The sequence below is a fragment of the Microcaecilia unicolor genome, chromosome 9, assembly GCF_901765095.1.
Source record: "Microcaecilia unicolor chromosome 9, aMicUni1.1, whole genome shotgun sequence".
Taxonomy (NCBI): domain Eukaryota; kingdom Metazoa; phylum Chordata; class Amphibia; order Gymnophiona; family Siphonopidae; genus Microcaecilia; species Microcaecilia unicolor.
This window is the reverse complement of record NC_044039.1, coordinates 23,360,903-23,381,371: the sequence shown is the minus strand read 5'-3', so window position 1 is coordinate 23,381,371 and position 20,469 is coordinate 23,360,903. Positions and strand designations below refer to the sequence as shown.

The following is a 20,469-nucleotide window of genomic DNA, read 5'->3' as shown; positions in this document are numbered from 1 at the left end:
TCTCTCGGCAGCCCTGCACAGGAGGAGGGGTCTAGAGCAGGAGAGGTCCTGAGTGACCAATTTCAAACCCATTCTCCCATGGTCACTTGGGAACCTGTACAAACCAGTTTATTACTTGTTCCTCATTTTATGCAACTGGACAATAATAGCCAGATATTCAGCTGACCTTTCCGGTTCAGCCAGGCTGTTGACTATACCAGATAACATGTTTGGTTAACTTTTGGACAGCTATTTAGGGGGAAAGTTATCAATGTGAGCTACGTTTAAATCAGGCTATTTTTCCTTTGCATAAAGGAATCCTGTGCAGTAGGAATGGATCCTCAGAAGCTTAGCCAAAATTGGGTGGCGGAGCAGGTGGGGGAAGAGAGGTTGGTGGTTGGGAGGCGAGGATAGTGGAGGGCAGACTTATACAGTCTGTGCCAGAGCCGGTGATGGGAGGCGGGACTGGTGGTTGGGAGGCGGGAAATACTGCTGGGCAGACTTGTACGGTCTGTGTCCTGAAAAAGGCAGGTACAAATCAAGGTAAGGTATACACATATGAGTTTATCTTGTTGGGCAGACTGGATGGACCATGCAGGTCTTTTTCTGCCATCATCTACTATGTTACTATGTTACCACAAATCGAGTTATTGTAGCACAGGGGTCCCATTTTATTCAATGAGACCCTCTGCTAAAATAATCCAACTTGAGGTAAAATAACTTGGCTGAACAATAGCTCGTGTTGATAACTTCCCCCTCTTAATCAGATAACTAAATACAGAAACCCCCTCATTCTATAAATTGGTGCCTTCCTTTATTCTCTGAGTGAATGTATGTGTCACAGAGTGCCAGCACTTACATGTATGACTGTTACTGCTGCATGTAGAATAGATATGGATGGGCTGGAGTGTAAATTTTAAGGGGCTTTGATATTAGCTTCATAACTTAGTACAAGAAGAGTGCTGGGCAGACTTTTACGGTCTGTGCCCTGAGAAAGGCAAGGACAAATCAAACTCGGGTATACATATAAAGTATCACATACCATGTAAAATGAGTTTATCGTGTTGGCTGACTGGATGGACCATACAGGTCTTTATCTGCCCTCATTTACTGTGTTACTATAATGTATGATTGTATGCCACAGAATACCAGCACTTACATGCGTGACTGTTACAGTTGCATGTATGACTGTTACAGCTGCATGTGTATGACACAGAGTACCAGCATTTACATATATGACTATTACAGATGCATGTATGACTGTTACAGTTGCATGTGTATGTCACAGAGTACCAGCACTTACATGCATGACTGTTGCATGTGTATGTCACAGAGTACCAGCACTTACATGTATGACTGTTGCAACTGTAACAGTTACTGAAAAGGTGAATCTTCGAGCGTGTGTTTTGGTGGTGCTCGGTGAAAACAGGGTGCGTTTTCAAAGCTTTGAAGTTCTGCAGCGACTAGCATTTTGCGATACTAAAACTGAAATTCTGACTCCTGACGTAGGCCATCTGGCCGAAACACAACGTTGTGTCAAGTCAGTTTGTTTTTCAATAAACTTTGCTTCATTTCACCACTTCAGTGGTCCTGGCTTTGGAGAGCCTGGTTCTCACCCCCACTACCCTTTCTGTTTGAGTTCCTCCGTGGGACTTTTTGAGTTCTCCACGTACGTGGAATCTCTTTGCATACACTGAATTGCAAGATTATTTTGAGATCCAAATTATTAGTAGTGTTGTAACGGACACTCTGACAACCTCTTTCAAAACACGTTTCATTATTTGGAAGTGGTGGTGGTGAATGACTTCATAATAAAATCACATTGAAACGATTCAGCTCCCTTTATCTCACAGAATCCAGATAAAACAGATAAACTGAATTTTGCAGCAGTAAGGAGAATGAGGTGATGTTCCCAGCACAAAATGATCCTTTGAAACTAAAAATAATGATGGAAGGAATTTTGTTTTATTAATAGAAGGCTGTGTCCTAAACAAGCCATGAGAAACTGTAGCAGTGCTTAGAGCAGGCATTAAACTGAAAGAATAGAGAGAGAAAAAATTAAGAGAGGTGCCATCTTTGCTCCCTGCAAATTAAGAACTACATTTTCTAAAGTGCATTACTGCATGCAATTAGTAACATAGTAACATAGTAGATGACGGCAGAAAAAGACTTGCACGGTCCATCCAGTCTGCCCAACAACACAAATTCATATGTGCTACTTTTTGTGTATATCTTACCTTGATTTGTAACTGTCATTTTCAGGACACAGACCGTACAAGTCTGTCCCGCCTCCCACCACCGACTCTGACACAGACCGTATAAGTCTACCCAGCACTATCCCCGTCTCCCAACCACCAGCCCCGCCTCCCACCACCAGCTCTGCCACCCGATCTCAGCTAAGCTCCCGAGGATCCATTTCTTCTGAACAGGATTCCTTTGTTTATCCCACGCGTGCTTGAATTCCGTTACCGTTTTCCTCTCCACCACCTCCCGCGGGAGGGTATTCCAAGCATCCACCACTCTCTCCATGAAAAAATACTTCCTGACATTTTTTTTGAGTCTGCCCCCCTTCAATCTCATTTCATTAGTTAATAAGTACAGAGACGGGCAACGAAAATGGTAAAAGGGATGGGGCGACTTTCCTATGAGGAAAGGCTAAAGCGGCTAGGGCTCTTCAGCTTGGAAAAGAGACAGCTGAGGGGAGATATGATAGAGGTATATAAAATACTGAGTGGAGTGGAACAGGTAGACGTGAATCGCTTGTTTACTGTTTCCAGAAATACTAGGACTAGGGGGCACGCAAAGAAGCTACTAAGTAGTAAATTTAAAACAAATCAGAGAAAATATTGCTTCGTTCAACCAGTAATTAAACTCTGGAATTCATTGCCAGAGAATGTGGTAAAAGCAGTTAGTTTAGCAGGGTTTAAAAAAAGGTTTGGATAATTTCCTAAATGAAGAGTTCATAAGCCATTATTAAGATGGACTTGGGAAAAATCCAATGCATATTCTAGGATAAGCAGCATAAAATCTGTTTTACTGTTCTGGGATCTTGCCAGATACTTGTGACCTGGATTGGCCACTGTTGCAAACAGGATACTGGGCTTGATGGACCTTCGGTCTGTCCCAGTATGGCAATGCTTATGTTCTTATGTGGTAAATAATATGCATTAATGCATATTAATTAATTAATTTTTTTTATTTATTTGTAGCATTTGTATCCCACATTTTCCCACCGATTTGCAGGCTCAATGTAGCTTACATTTGCCGTAATGGCGGTTGCCATTTCCGGGTAGCAGAGTTACAAAGGCATTGCATTAAGGTGCATACATACATGGTAAAGAAGAATACGTTATGGTATAGCATATAAGTTCCTGAGTGATAGATAGGATTGTTGCATACATTAGGTCATCGACTAGATAGACCTTATTAGACATAAGGATTAAAGTGATAGTGCTTAATCATTAATATTAATATTAATGCACAGTAACCTGGTAACAGCTATGTTAATCAGCCTTAAATCTATTTAACATGATAAATATGTATTATTGAAATAAAATAAATGTTCTTGCACCAAAAGATTCCAGATAAAATAGATACACTGAGCTCAAGAATAAAAGAGTCTGTCCACTAGGTGGCATCACAAACTCACTGAAAATTTGAAGATTTTTTAAAAATGTTATTTATTTATTTACTGCCTTTTTGAAGGAATTCACTCAAGGCGGTGTAGAGAAGAATAAATCAAACATGAGCAATAGGCAGTTACAGAGTTACAGCAGTAAAAATATTCAAATAACAATACAAAGTATGACACTGTATACTTTGCGGTTGTTGCCATTCTGTACTTGAATGTATGGAAGTAGAGGCCAGACCAATAAACAAAAAAATATAAGGTGACACTTGTTCGAAGCCGTCCCCAAGAAAGGGACCTTAAATCCTACTGGGCCCGGTACCTCCATCCCTCCCTTGCCCTACTCCAGGGCTCAAACTATTACAAGTAAGAATTCCACCTCCCACAAGCTCCGCCCCTCTGTTTTTTTGTTTCTTGTTAACTTTCAAAAAAAGATCTCTATAAATTAAAAAAAAAAAAGGCTGCAGATTTGAGGCTACCCCCTTGAAGTTGAATTCAGAAGTGGACATGTGAGATGCCCACTTACCCCTGCTTTGGCACCACCATGTACCACTATGAGTTAGTCTGTCAGTACAGGGGCGTAGCCAGACTTCAGCGGGGGGGGGGGGGGGTCCAGAGCCCGAGGTGAGGGGGCACATTTTAGCCCCCCCCCGCCATTGCCAACCCCCCGCCACCGCCACCACCACAAACAATTTTGACCCCCCCCCCCCCGCCGACCCTCTCGACCCCACCTCTCACTGCCAACCTTCCCTCGCCGCTGCCGTCACCTACCTTTGCTGGCGGGGGACCCCTTGCTGATCTGCAAGGCTTCATTCTGTTTCTGTGAGTCTGATGTCCTGCACGTACAATGTGCAGGACGTCAGACTCAGAAAGAGAACGAAGCCTTGCGCCGTAAGAAGAGGACCTCGGCTGGCAGGGGTTGGGGTCACCCGCCAGCAAAGGTAGGCGATGGCAGGTTGGCGGCAGGAGGGGGGGTCAAGAGGGTCATCGGCAGGGGGGTCCAGGACCAAATCTACGAGGGCCCAGTCCCCCGTGGCCCCACGTAGCTACACCACTGCAGTCATTTGAGAGTGTTTCCTTCTTTGGCCAGTTTACCTGTAGTGATAAATTCTGACATGCTGCTAGGGGCCAGGCAGTGCCATTTTGTAACATGGCACATCAGGGCAGGAATGGGTGGGCATTGCTTCTTCTGGATTCAGTCACTTTGTAGTGAAACAGGGTTTGGGATGGGGGGGGGCAGGGGCAGTGGCGTAGCAAGGGCGGGGTGGTAGGGGCGGTCCACCCCGGGTGCACGCTGCTGGAGGGGTGCAGAGAGCCGCGCGCCTGTCGGCTCCGCTGGTTCCCTGCTCCCTTTGCCCTGGAACAGGTTACTTCCTGTTCCGGGGCAGAGGGAGCCAGCGGAGCCGACAGCCGCGCGGCTGCTCCCAGCAGCTAGGAATGCACCCGGGGGGGGGGGGGGGGGTGTCATGCTGCACACTGGGAGGACGGATGCCGCTGCACCCGGGGGGGGGGGGGGGGGGTGCGCAGCGGCGATCCACCCCGGGTGGCAGCAGACCTAGGAACGGCACTGGGCAGGGGCCCAAAAGTCATTCATTTTTTTAATGGTAGAGGAGCTTATGAAGGTAGTTTAGTGCTTTGAGTTCTAAACTGGGGATAGGGAGGTGGGATATCGGGGCATTAAGGGCCTTTGAACATGGGGACAAGTGATGTTTTTAAGAACCTGCCACTGTCATGAGAGAGGGATATTTTAGGGGGAACATTTCTTTGCACGTCACCAGAGCCAGGAACACACCAACAATTTCTCATGAAATTGAGCTGTTTCAGGAAAGGAAACAATTCCGCTTGCAAAGTCTTCTACGAACTGCACTGTGGGACTTCGGCTGAAAGTGCTCCATGTTAGGATAAAAAAATACGCCCACACGGTTGCTTTTGCAGATGGCTCTTTTTGCATTTTTTTTATCCCTGTAGAATTTATTGCTTGTTCCTGAAGCTGCGGGACATTAAATCTTTGGGCTGAGGATATGCTGTATTAAATAGGTGCAGGCCTTTTTTCCCCTTTCCTTTTGCCTGAGGCTTAACATCTGGCCTTACAGCTTTTATCCTGTCTCCTGTTCAGGTCCAGGCCTCCTTCCTGCAGTAAGGTTAGTCTTCTTCCTTTCTGGGGCACGTTTTAACCCTGCCTCAAATAGGAAATGCGACAAAGTCTAATATTTTCAATACACAGAAGAATCCAAGTGCCTTTATTCACGGTCTCCTAACTAGTATGGTAGAACCAGGAAAAGGGAAATCCAAAAGACCACAGCTTCCGCAGAGGGTTTGGCCACTAGTAATCTGAGCCAAGAGCCTGCTCTCACCCTAAATTTGGGGGCATCTGCCTCTCTTCCTTCTGTCCATTGCAAAGTTTCCAGAATAGCACTGGCTTTGAGTGGAGCCTGTGTTGACATAATAGAGTCGCACAATGGGGATATCATGGCTGCCTTCCAAGTTACTGTTTCTGTATTTCCATATGGAAGTGCTAACTTGAATATGAAAGAAATATATCCCACTACAACTGGCATTAGTCCAAATCTTTAACTATTTAAGAGCCTTTCCTAAACATTCTTTCTGGAAAATATACAGTTATGTATTGGTTAAGAATTAAGTAACATAGTAACATAGTGGATGACGGCAGAAAAAGACCTGCATGGTCCATCCAGTCTGCCCAACAAGATAAACTCATATGTGCTAATTTTGTGTATACCCTACTTTGATTTGTACCTGTCCTCTTCTGGGCACAGACTGTATAAGTCTGCCCAGCACTATCCCCGCCTCCCAACCACCAGTCCCGCCTCCCACCACCGGCTCTGGCACAGACCGTATAAGTCTGCCCACCACTATCCCCGCCTCCCAACCACCAGCTCTGGCACAGACCGTATAAGTCTGCCCAGCACTATCTCCGCCTCCCAACCACCGGCTCTGGCACAGACCGTATAAGTCTGCCCAGCACTATCCCCGCCTCCCAACCACCAGCCCCGCCTCCCAACCACTGGCTCTGGCACAGACCGTATAAGTCTGCCCAGCACTATCCCCGCCTCCCAACCACCAGCCCCGCCTCCCTCAACCGGCTCTGGCACAGACCGTATAAGTCTGCCCAGCACTATCCCTGCCTCCCAACCACCAGCCCCGCCTCCCTCCACCGGCTCTGGCACAGACCGTATAAGTCTGCCCAGCACTATCCATGCCTCCCACCACTGGCTCTGGCACAGATCGTATAAGTCTGCCCAGCACTATCCCCGCCTCCCAACCACCAGCCCCACCTCCCTCCACCGGCTCTGGCACAGACCGTATAAGTCTGCCCAGCACTATCCGTGCCTCCCACCACCGGCTCTGGCACAGACCATATAAGTCTGCCCAGAATTAAGTGCTCTAGTTTTATTTAAGAACTTTCTTTCACAGGGCTTAGGGACAGATGTATAGCACCAGACTTAAGCACACAGCACTTAGGGCAAGCACAAAATGTCCCTCCACTGTACCCCCCAACCCAACCCCACCGCTGACTCCATGCACACTTAAGGGGCAATTCTGTATCTGGGTCCCTTTGGAGCAGAAATTTAGAGAGTTTAGGGAGAGGTGCAGTGGCAGCATCTGACATCATCAACTGCTACGGCCAAAAGAGCTGAAAAGAAACACAGCTAGTGCAATGCACAGCCAAAAGGTGACCCTAAGGGGCATGCCCCTTTGGGAATGCCAGGCCCCTTTGGGAGTCCAGGGAGCCCCCAAAAGAGCCAAGGAGTTGGTTTTAGAAGTTACAGTACTTTTTGTCTCTTTGTTATGGGAAAGCATAAAGGGAGAGCTTGGTTTGGTGCTGCTAGTACTCCAAAAATTAGTGGCCCTATACTGTAGATGGACATTATGTTTTAGCAGTTCATTTTTATTGGTCCATCCCTACTTCCTTGTCTGTTGGCATTTCTTTCGTAGGAGACCTTTCTCCAAACCAATAATGAACCTTTGTGCAAATCTGATCATACCAGCCGTCTTATAAGTATAATTCATTGTGTACGTTCCCTTAATTGTACGTTCCCTAATCCCCCACTGCCTTTCAAATACCTAAGATGCAGCACCACAAGCTTAACACAAGACTATCTCTACTTCAGGAAGCAGGTGAAAGCTTGGCTCTTCAACCAGGCCTTTACTGGAAGAAGTAACTAATTCCTTAGTCTCACTCACACACACACACACACAAGGAGTGACTCAGGCTGCACATACTGCAGCGGGACATGTTTATTCACTCCTACCCTAGCTGAGATAATATTTAACCATTTCTCTGACCTCATGTGCAACTTCCTTTAAATCAGTCACCTTACTTTCTAACTCTTCCTACTTTCATACCCTTCTATATGTTACATCTTTGCTTTACCCTTCGCTATCACCTACAATGTTCTATTACATATTGTGTTGACATTGTAAATAGTATACCATGCCATACATTAAGAAACTCCAAACTGCCCAAAACACAGCAGCCAGGCTCATATTTGGAAAAACGAAATACGAAAGCGCCAAACCCCTAAGAGAAAAACTACACTGGGTCCCACTTAAAGAACGTATTGCGTTCAAAATTTGCACCCTGGTTCATCAATAGAAATCAAACAAAATAAAACATGGAAAAGAAAATAAGATGATACCTTTTTTATTGGACATAACTTAATACATTTCTTGATTAGCTTTCGAAGGTTGCCCTTCTTCGTCAGATCAGAACCTTCGAAAGCTAATCAAGAAATGTATTAAGTTATGTCCAATAAAAAAGGTATCATCTTATTTTCTTTTCCATGTTTTATTTTGTTTGATTTCTATTGATAACCTTAAGAGTGGACTAACACGGCTACCACACTCCTCACCCTGGTTCATGAAATCATTCACGGCGAGGCCCCGGTCTACATGTCAGACCTCATAGACTTACCAACCAGGAACACTAAAAGATCAGCACGTACATTCCTGAATCTCCACTACCCCAGCTGCAAAGGACTAAAATATAAATCAACATTTGCGTCCAGCTTCTCCTACATAAGCACGCAACTGTGGAATGCACTACCAAACGCCATAAAAACAATGCACGACCTAACAAACTTCCGAAAATCACTAAAAACCAACCTGTTCAAAAAGGCATTCTACAATGATCCATTCTAAATACCAGACAATGAAACTTATACCAGAACTGGACAAATACCGAACTCTCTTTACCTGACTTCTTCATTTACTTTGTCACTAATGAACATTAATGCAATACCACTTTGTATTTCTTATTCCGGAAATGACGATCGCCATTACGGCATAATATAAGCCACATTGAGCCTGCAAATAGGTGGGAAAATGTGGGATACAAATGCAACAAATAAATAAATATTGTTTTCGAATATTTTCACTGCTGTAATTGTCTATTGCTCATGCTTGATCTATTCTTACTGTACACTGCCTTGAGTGAATTCCTTCAAAAAGGCGGTAAATAAATCCTAATTAAAAAAAAAAAATTAAGCCCTTTAAGATAAGATTAAACTTTTGGTGGGGTCACATCCTTTGTACAGCAAAGCTTGCTGGAAGGAGATGTCATGTTTTTTTTTTTTTTGTTACATTTGTACCCTGCGCTTTCCCACTCATGGCAGGCTCAATGCGGCTTACATGGGGCAATGGAGGGTTAAGTGACTTGCCCAGAGTCACAAGGAGCTGTCTGTGCCTGAAGTGGGAATTGAACTCAGTTCCTCAGGACCAAAGTCCACCACCCTAACCACTAGGCCACTCCTCCACTGTTGCTACTATTTGAGATTCTACATGGAATGTTCCAACATTCCATGTAGAAGTCGGCCCTTGCAGATCACCAATGTGGCCGCGCAGGCTTCTGCTTCTGTGAGTCTGATGTCCTGCACGTATGTGCAGGATGTCAGACTCACAGAAACAGAAGCCTGCGCAGCCTTCTACATGGAATGTTGCTAGTGGAATAGCAACATTCCATGTAGAATCTCCAATAGTAGCAACATTCCATGTAGAATCTCCAATAGTATCTATTTTATTTTTGTTACATTTGTACCCCACGCTTTCCCACTCATGGCAGGCTCAATGCGGCTTACATGGGGCAATGGAGGGTTAAGTGACTTGCCCAGAGTCACAAGGAGCTGCCTGTGCCTGAAGTGGAAATTGAACTCAGTTCCCCAGGACCAAAGTCCACCACCCTAACCACTAGGCCACTCCTCCACTGTTGCTACTATTTGAGATTCTACATGGAATGTTGCTATTCCACTAGCAACATTCCATGTAGAAGTCGGCCCTTGCAGTTCACCAATGTGGCCGCACAGGCTTCTGCTTCTGTGAGTCTGACGTCCTGCACGTACGTGCAGGACGTCAGACTCACAGAAACAGAAGCCTGCGCAGCCTTCTACATGGAATGTTGCTAGTGGAATAGCAACATTCCATGTAGAATCTCCAATAGTAGCAACATTCCAAGTAGAATCTCCAATAGTATCTATTTTACTTTTGTTACATTTGTACCCTGCGCTTTCCCACTCATGGCAGGCTCAATGCGGCTTACATGGGGCAATGGAGGGTTAAGTGACTTGGCCAGAGTCACATGGAGCTGCCTGTGCCTGAAGTAGGATTTGAACTCAGTTCCTCAGTTCCCCAGGACCAAAGTCCACCACCCTAACCACTAGGCCACTCCTCCACTCCTCCCCCCCCCCCCCCCCCCCCCAAAAAAAAAAAAAAAAAGCTTGAATCAGCCCTATCACCTGATCTGGAGAGAGACCTAGTGTTTATACATAACATTTGACAATTATAGAGCCCTCCACCCCCAGTAGCCACAATCACCAATTACTTGGGCTGTGACCCAGTTGGCACATTTGCTTTGTATATAGAGCTGCTTCCCACAACCTCCTCCAAGCAATTTGGGTTTTATAGGAAAGGTTCCCACAGACTCTAATGGTGCATCAGCAGCCCATAAAGCAAAAACTGCATCCCATGCTTAAGAATTTGCATTAAAAAAACCCTGAAGTGCACTGAATTAAGAGCTCTGTATTTATCGTGCCAAATCGGGGTGTCAAAGAAGCCAACTGAAATCAATAGGCTGTAACTTTTTCGGCATTAGATGGACTGCTTTGGGCAGTAAACAGCATTAACCGTTAAAGGTGAGGATTGCTAATATTTGAATGGTTTATGTTGTGCAGTTCTCACAGTGTGTTTTTCTACAGCAGTAAAAACAAAACAAAACAAATTAGTCTGACATCCAAGGAGAAGGCTCAGTCTCTTAGGGGCCCCTTTACTAAATCACATAGGCGCCTATGCAAATCCAACGTGTGTAGGCTTACCATATTTGCTCCCTCCAAAAAGAGGACACATGCCCCGCCCCTCCTCCTGTCACACACATACCGCCCCACCCCTTTCACACAACCCGCCCCCATCACACCCCCCTAAGGGTGTCCTATCCGCCCCTCCCCTTACCGTACTGCCCTGGTGGTCTAGTGACCTCTTCGGGGCACTGCCCTGCATACTGTTGCCTGCAATGCTGACAGTCCCGGTGCTGATTCAAAATAGCTGCCGAGAGTTGACGTGGCCTCGTGAGACTTCAAGTCTCACAAGGTCGTTTCGACTCTCGGCAGCCATTTTGAAATGGCGCCGGGACCGTCAGGAAGCAACAGTATGCAGGGCAGCGCTCCGGGCAGAAAAGAGGGTGGCTCTTTCCTGCCCCGAAGAGGTCACTAGACCACCAGGACAGTATAGTAAAGTAATGGGAGGGGACTAGGATAGGACACCACTAGGCCCGCCCGCCCGCCAGCCAGCCTGCCCGTTTGTCCGGAAATCCAGACAAATGGGCAGGCTGGCAAAACCCGCCCGGTTGCCTGGCCATGTCCTCAAAAAGAGGACATGTCCGGGTAAAACCGGACATATGGTAACCCTAAATGTGTGTCAATTTGAAACTACCGCCCAGCTAACGCGTGCCCCAGTTGGTAATTCCATTGTTCACGCGAGACTTCCACAGAAGTCTTGCAAGGTCACTGCTTGAACTCTCGGCAGCCATTTTGAATTGGTGCTGGGATGGGAGGCAGCAAGACAGTCTGCAGCTGTGCCGGGTAGGAAAGAGGGGGCTCTTTCCTGCCCCAAATAGGTCACTAGACCACCAGGTCACTATGGTAAGGTAAAGGAGGGGAGGGGAGAATAGGACATCCTTAGGGGGGGGAGTGACGGGATGGGGCGGGGAGTGACAGGGGCAGGGTGGGGTGTGACAGGGGGCAGGGCAGGATGTGATGGGTGTGGCAGGGGGGCGGGCATGTATCCTCTTTTTTTTAGTGGGGGGGAGCAAATATGGTATCCCTAAACATGTAACCTACAAAAACAGAAATTACAGGAACCTAGCAGAAAGCTGCTTACATTAGCTTACTGTCAGTACAATACAAACTGAATCTAAACATGCACAGGCAAGCTGTGGGGGCAGAATGTAAGTTATACTTTAATGACGGTAAAATCACAACTGCAGAAATGTCATAAGATTTGTTATGAGATGCAGGACTGCACTGCATGAGTTTTTAAATGGATAATGAAGTGAATTATACGTTATATACTACTTGAAAAGAAGCTGGGACTATGGGACTGTTGCATTCTATTACTCCTGGATCTTGGTCAGAAAGTGACTCTTCCCTTTTCAGACATTTGTATAAATGTCGTACAACAAATTGCGCACAGGTTTAAGTTTGTTCTTTGCTGCTGATGTAATAAGCTGTGCTGCCCTTTAGTATAAAGGGTTACTCCTGATATAGTAAGAATTTTTCTGCATGGGAAAATCAGCAGCAATAAAGCCACCCTGCTAAAGGGACATCTGGGCGGTGGGAGTAGGGAGTGAATGAAAAAGACCAAATTTATTCATCGTTGAATGATTTTCTCTCCTCTACTCCGGCAGATGTATATTCAGGGAAAGCTACTGTTTGCTAACTACATTTTCAATGGCTACAGCAAGTCAATAAAGGACCTTCTAAAGCAAATAGTGAAAACCCGGAGTGACTACCTGATGGGCCACTGTCTACCCCATGATTTTAAGTTCAGGTATTCAGACTAATCGATGTAACATATGCAAATTACTGAGAAATGTTTGGTGTGGGGTCAGAGCCTTGGAGGGATTCAGGAAATCCCCAGAAGCTTAACCATTAACTCAGAGCTCCCAATTTGAAGTGTTGTGCCAGAATCCCAAATGTGCCACACTGCTAGGAAACCATCAGGTCACTGGCTGAAAGCATAGAGGGAGGGGCTAGCTATTTTTTTTTAAACCTTATGTTCTGATTAGTGCATGCAACTCGGGCAATGCGGAGTTAACTACTACTACTGCTGCTACATATCATTTCTATAGTACCACTAGATGTACACAGCTCTGTACATGGGGGCACCAGGGGCATAGCCAGACCTCAGCAGTAGGAGGGTCCAGAGCCCGAGGTGAGGGGGCACATTTTAGCCCCTCCCCCACCACTTTTGCCCCCCACCTCCGCCGCTGATCTGTTTCTGTGAGTCCTGACTCCTGACGTCCTGCACGTTCCTACGTGCAGGACGTCAGGAGTCAAGACTCACAGAAACAGATCAGTGAACGCGCCGGAGACTGGCGCTGAAGAGGACTTTGGCTGGCGGAGTCAGCAAAGGTACCTGGCGGCAGAGGGTTGGCGGCGGAGGGTGGGGGAGGAGTAAAAAATAGAGGGGGCCAGGGCTAAATCTGTGGGGGCCCATGCCCCCACGGCCCCACCTAGCTACACCCCTGGGGGCACGTAGCACCTCCTTAATAGAGGATGGTAAATGCTCCCACATACATTTTTTTGCAATGGTAACATTAGTGCTTGACCTAAAAAGAAAAAGGCTTTCAAAATAAACTGTGGTAAATCTGGGCTAAGCACATGGAAAAGTCCCATGTTAGAACATGCTAATCCCCGGATTCTATCTAGCGCACCTAGAGTTCCACGCTGAAATCCAAGCATATTCTATAACAACACGTGTAACTTTATTGACTAAACAAGCTAATCAGCATTTGTTAAGAGCACTTAAAAAGCAATAATGAGCACTAATTGACAATAATTAGAATTTACGCATACAACTCACTAAGCGTATTCTGTAACACAGTACGCCTAATACGCACAGGCAAAAATTAGAATTTAAGCGCACAACTCGCTAAGCGCATTCTATAACGCAGTGTGCCTAACTTCTAACAGGCAAAAGAGGGCATGGTTATAGGCGAGGAAACGGGCATTCTAAGATTTACGCTCACTGTTATAGAAAATGGCCCTCTGCGCCTAAATCTACACCCTTAATATACTAACACAGGTTAAATTTCTTAATTATTGGTCAGTCTAGTTATCTGCCACTTTATTATGACCCAATCATCTTTTATCAATAGCAAAAATAAACATTATTACAAACACATTGCTTTATTCAAATCAAACATAATCACTGGTTAATATTTAACAAACTATTTATACATTGACTGTGTTCTGATCTATCCCCCCTGATACTCAATATAGTTCATTTCAAATTTTCATGACCAATTAGAAAGATGTATCATTATAAAAATCAGATGACTTATCTTATCTTCATTCCAAACGAAGAAATGTAAAAAGTTCCATCATGAAGTTCATTAATGAGTATCAAACACTAGTCCGTTGATAAACAGAAAAAAGAATCCAAAATGGAAGTTCAAAACATCTTCGAGGTGGGTCAATCTTCTACTGAAGCAAATGACTCCACTCAAACCGGATCCTTATATCAAATTTCCTTCTCAGCGATTTTCAATTCCAATCCACATTCATACATACAGTGGTGGAAATAAGTATTTGATCCCTTGCTGATTTTGTAAGTTTGCCCACTGACAAAGACATGAGCAGCCCATAATTGAAGGGTAGGTTATTGGTAACAGTGAGAGATAGCACATCACAAATTAAATCCGGAAAATCACATTGTGGAAAGTATATGAATTTATTTGCATTCTGCAGAGGGAAATAAGTATTTGATCCCCCACCAACCAGTAAGAGATCTGGCCCCTACAGACCAGGTAGATGCTCCAAATCAACTCGTTACCTGCATGACAGACAGCTGTCGGCAATGGTCACCTGTATGAAAGACACCTGTCCACAGACTCAGTGAATCAGTCAGACTCTAACCTCTACAAAATGGCCAAGAGCAAGGAGCTGTCTAAGGATGTCAGGGACAAGATCATACACCTGCACAAGGCTGGAATGGGCTACAAAACCATCAGTAAGACGCTGGGCGAGAAGGAGACAACTGTTGGTGCCATAGTAAGAAAATGGAAGAAGTACAAAATGACTGTCAATCGACAAAGATCTGGGGCTCCACGCAAAATCTCACCTCGTGGGGTATCCTTGATCATGAGGAAGGTTAGAAATCAGCCTACAACTACAAGGGGGGAACTTGTCAATGATCTCAAGGCAGCTGGGACCACTGTCACCACGAAAACCATTGGTAACACATTACGACATAACGGATTGCAATCCTGCAGTGCCCGCAAGGTCCCCCTGCTCCGGAAGGCACATGTGACGGCCCGTCTGAAGTTTGCCAGTGAACACCTGGATGATGCCGAGAGTGATTGGGAGAAGGTGCTGTGGTCAGATGAGACAAAAATTGAGCTCTTTGGCATGAACTCAACTCGCCGTGTTTGGAGGAAGAGAAATGCTGCCTATGACCCAAAGAACACCGTCCCCACTGTCAAGCATGGAGGTGGAAATGTTATGTTTTGGGGGTGTTTCTCTGCTAAGGGCACAGGACTACTTCACCGCATCAATGGGAGAATGGATGGGGCCATGTACCGTACAATTCTGAGTGACAACCTCCTTCCCTCCGCCAGGGCCTTAAAAATGGGTCGTGGCTGGGTCTTCCAGCACGACAATGACCCAAAACATACAGCCAAGGCAACAAAGGAGTGGCTCAGGAAGAAGCACATTAGGGTCATGGAGTGGCCTAGCCAGTCACCAGACCTTAATCCCATTGAAAACTTATGGAGGGAGCTGAAGCTGCGAGTTGCCAAGCGACAGCCCAGAACTCTTAATGATTTAGAGATGATCTGCAAAGAGGAGTGGACCAAAATTCCTCCTGACATGTGTGCAAACCTCATCATCAACTACAGAAGACGTCTGACCGCTGTGCTTGCCAACAAGGGTTTTGCCACCAAGTATTAGGTCTTGTTTGCCAGAGGGATTAAATACTTATTCCCTCTGCAGAATGCAAATAAATTCATATACTTTCCACAATGTGATTTTCCGGATTTAATTTGTGATGTGCTATCTCTCACTGTTACCAATAACCTACCCTTCAATTATGGGCTGCTCATGTCTTTGTCAGTGGGCAAACTTACAAAATCAGCAAGGGATCAAATACTTATTTCCACCACTGTATATCCACAGATCTCAACACAGGCCATGTTTCATTATAACTTCTTCAGGAGATCCTACATACAGATATATAATATCACTAAACACATCATCAACCTCATACAACCATAAAAAATAACAAATTCTTAAAGCTCTTACCAGCCACATTAAAGCACTGGGCTCACAACAGGAGATCCCTTCTGATAGCGTGAAACCTATATTGAGTATCAGGGGGGATAGATCAGAACACAGTCAATGTATAAATAGTTTGTTAAATCTACACCCTGGGATTTATGCCATTTTTTTGCTGGTGTAAAAGTAGGCGCATAGATTTAGACACTACGATTTCTGCCTAAGCATATTCTATTATATACTGTGCCTAAATCTTATAGAATAGGTGGAAGTGTTTTCTGCATGGAATTTTTAGGTGCCATATATGGAATCCCCCCCCCAGCACAGATTTCAGCGCTGTTTAGTCAAAGGGTCCCGAGTCAAGGATCCAGACTTTAATTTTGTGTCTTATATTTTTCTTTTATCTGCCTGTTGTATATCTGTGAAGAAAAGGATGAACAAATTCCTTGTAAATCCCCCCCTGTAAATAATATGTTAACCATTTTACTAGAGTGATTTTAGCTTTTTGGACTTTTACTGCGGGGAGTGAGAGTGGAGAGCACATTAGGTGAGAAGTTATCTGTAAATTACAGCTTTTCAAGAATATTCTTCTCTCTGCTCCTCAACAGCCCTAAATACAGGGAAATAAAGAGAGATCTTCCCTCTCCACTAGATCTAGCCCATGGAGATGCAAATCAATGATTCACAGGGGGAGAGGGTGTGGGGTTTTCAGACAACCTCTTTTATCCCACAAACTACCAAAGAAAACCAAAATCTTTCCCCAAAAGTGGTGTTCCTCTTATTTATTTATTGCATTTGTAACCCACATTTTTCCACCTGTTTGCAGGCTCAATGTGGCTTACATAGTACCGTCAAAGGCGTTTGTCCAGTCGGTTGATAACAGATACAAGGTTGTATAGTGATCGTATGAATAATAAGTGGAGGGTCGGAAGGGATGAAGATTGTGTGTTGTCCAGTACGATTATAGTCATGCTGTGTTGCTGGGTGAAGAGGTTTATGTGGGGTTGCTGGGGTAGGCCATTTTGAAGAGGTTGGTTTTTAGTGATTTCCTGAAGTTCAGGTGGTCGTGGATTGTTTTCACAGCTTTTGGGAGTTCATTCCATAGTTTTGCGCTTATGTAGGAGAAGCCGGATGCGTAAGTTGTTTTGTATTTCAGTCCTTTGCAATTTGGGTAGTGTAGGTTTAGGTAGGATCTGACTTTGTTCTTATTGGTTAAAGTTTGACTACCTAAATTGATATTTATTTATTTGTTACATTTGTATCCCACATTTTCCCACCTATTTGCAGGCTCAACGTGGCTGACATAGTACCGTAAAGGCATTCGCCAAGTTCGGTAGAGAAACAAATACATGGTGATGTTGTGGTCGAAGAGAGGAGAGGTTATATAATGTCCATTACGAGCTTTGGCTTTGCTGTGTTGTAGAGCATAGGCATTTATGTTGGGTCGGTAGGGTATGCCTTTTTGAACAGGTTGGTTTTTGGTGATTTCCTGAAGTTAAGGTGGTCGTGGATTGTTTTCACAGCTTTTGGGAGCCCATTCCATAGTTGTGCGCTTATGTAGGAGAAGCTGGCTGCGTAAGTTGTTTTGTATTTCAGTCCTTTGCAATTTGGGTAGTGTAGGTTTAGGTAGGATCTTGACGATCTGACTTTGTTTCTTATTGGTTAAAGTTTGACTACCTAAATTGATATTTATTTATTTCTTGCATTTGTACCCCACATTTTCCCACCTATTTGCAGGCTCAATGTGGCTTACATAGTACCGTCAAAGGCGTTTGCCCAGTCGGTGGATAACAAACACAAAGTTGTATAGTGATCGTATGAGGTATAAGTGGAGGGTCGGAATGGATGAAGATTGCGTGATGTCCTGTTCGATCATAGTCATGCCGTGTTGGTAGGTGAAGAGGGTTACGTGGGGTCGTTGGGGTAGGCCTTTTGAAGAGGTTGGTTTTTAGTGATATCCTGAAGTTCTAGTGGTCGTGGATTGCTTTCACAGCTTTTGGGAGCCCATTCCATAGTTGTGCGCTTATGTAGGAGAAGCTGGCTGCGTAAGTTGTTTTGTATTTCAGTCCTTTGCAATTTGGGTAGTGTAGGTTTAGGTAGGATCTTGACGATCTGACTTTGTTTCTCATTGGTAGATCTATAAGGTCTATCATGTATCCTGGGACTACGCCGTATATGATTTTCTGGACTAAGGTGCAGATTTTGAAGATGATCCGTTCTTTGATTGGGAGCCAATGCAACTTTTCTCAGAGGGGTTTGGCACTTTCGAAGCGTGTTTTGCTGAATATCAGCCTGGCTGCTGTATTTTGGGCGGTCTGGAGTTTTTTTTAATGAGTCGTTCTTTGCAGCCCGCGTAGATTCCGTTGCAATAATCTGCATGGCTTAGGACCATTGATTGTATTAGGTATCGAAAAGTTGCTCTTGGTGAAGAAAGGTTTTAATCGTTCGAGCTTCCACATTGAATAGAACATTTTCTTTGTTACTGAGTTTACTTGGGTCTCGAGAGTAAGGTTAAAGGGGAACAGATATATCCTTTAAAGGTGATATGCCTTGACAACCTAGAGGTAATCACGGCTAGAATGTGCTGAAGAACTTCAAAGGAAAGAGACTGTTAGGATGCCAATATAATTGACCCAGACTTAAGCTGATGAGATGTTTGGAACTGGGAAGGATTATTTCTTAAACTGGATTCCAACTGAGAACTCTTAATGATACAGTACTGAACCTTATCTATTCCATTTGCATCCTGTATGTTTCAGTAACATTTAAATTACCAAACAACAGTCAGTTACTGATATTTAGCATAGATTCCTACAATTTTGAAAACACATCTTGCTGTCAGAACCGCTAAAGGAAAGAATTGCTCAAGTATTGGTGGTGATCTAGAATGGTGAACATTGGATGCGTGCAACAGGGTTAGGTACATTTTCTTCTTTCTTTACAGAACTGCAGCTCCGCAAGACTTTGTGACATTCACCATCAGCACAGGAAGCCAGAAGAAAGCAGCCTCTTCCCCCTCCTCCTCTATTAAACTGGAAAGTTTTCTCCAGGATCCCAGAGCCGATTCTGATAAGCAGAGGAAGTGAAAAGATTCCACAGAATGCATTCTGCAGGATATTGTTACAGAGCCATCGCCATTACTTCAGGGAAGATGGGCACCATTCCCTGCTTTTCATCCTCTAATTGCCGATCAGTGCTTTATTTATTTATTTATTAGGATTTATTTACCGCCTTTTTGAAGGAACTCACTCAAGGCAGTGTACAGTAAGAATAGATCAAACATGAGCAATAGGCAATTACAGCAGTAAAAATATTCAAATAACAATACAAAGTATGGCATATTCTACTACTTACAATGACATTTTAATTGACAGTGCAGGGTATAAGCAAAGATTGAACATATAGGTAGGTTAAGAGAGTAAGAATAGTTAGAAAGTAAGGTGATTGATTTGAAGAAAGTTGCACGTGAGGTCAGAGAGATGGTTAAATATAATTTCAGCTAGGGTAGGAGTGGATAAACATGTCCCGCTGCAGTATGTGCAGCCCGAGTCAATCCTTGTGTGTGTGAGTGAGACTAACAAGTTAGTTACTTCTTCCATTAAAGGCCTGGTTGAAGAGCCAAGCTTTCACCTACTTCCTGAAGTAGAGGTAGTCTTGTGTTAAGCAGAGCCTTTCTGGCAATGCATTCCAGAGTGTGCGGGCTACTCCACAGAAGGCTCGCTTGCGGGTATCACATCGTGTAATGTCTTTTGGAGAGGGTGTGGTTAGTGAAAGTCCTTAGGAGGACCTTAGTGTCCTTGGCGATGTGTGGAAGATCATTCTCAGGTACTCAGGGCCATTTCCTTTCAGGGCCTTGAAGATCAGACAAAAGCAGTGGTGTGCTGGAGCCGGCTCGCACCGGCTCGCAAGAGCCGGTTGTTAAATTTTCTTCCGGCTTGCGAGCCGGTTGTTGAAAATAGCGAGCCGGCTCTGGCTCTCCTCCCTGCCTCCTCCCTCCCTCCGGATCCACCTCACCGCCCGCTTGTTTCGTGAATTCTTCGGGGCAGGCAGTCTTGCCTGCCCGCTTCCAGCGCTGACTGTCCTCCCTTGCCGATTCGCCCTTTAAAAATGGCCGCCGAGACTTCCAGAGGGCGGCCTTGCGAGACTACGGCTGAAGTCTCGGCGGCCATTTTGAAGTGCGAGCGGCAAGGGAGGACAGTCGGCGCTGGAAGCGGGCAGGCAAGACTGCCTGCCCCGAAGAATTCAAAAAACAAGCGGGCGGTGAGGGACCGGATCGGGAGGGAGGGTGGGAGGGAGGAGAAGAATTCACGAAACAACTCGGGAGGGGGTGGCAGGGGGGGAAAAGGGAGTCGCTGCTGG

The 20,469-nt window shown here is 45.1% G+C and overlaps 1 protein-coding gene across 1 annotated transcript in view; it reads left to right on the top strand.

Annotated features, from left to right (window-relative positions):
• LOC115477709 (uncharacterized protein C3orf20-like) overlaps positions 1-19,356 on the top strand; it is a 51,785-nt gene extending 32,429 nt beyond the window's left edge. Inside the window, exons 10-11 of the mRNA XM_030214762.1 lie at positions 12,522-12,664; positions 19,055-19,356. Coding sequence (XP_030070622.1) covers positions 12,522-12,664; positions 19,055-19,196 — 285 coding nt within the window. The 3' untranslated portion in view covers positions 19,197-19,356. The remainder of the gene's footprint in view (positions 1-12,521; positions 12,665-19,054) is intronic.
• The last annotated feature ends 1,113 nt before the right edge of the window (positions 19,357-20,469 follow it).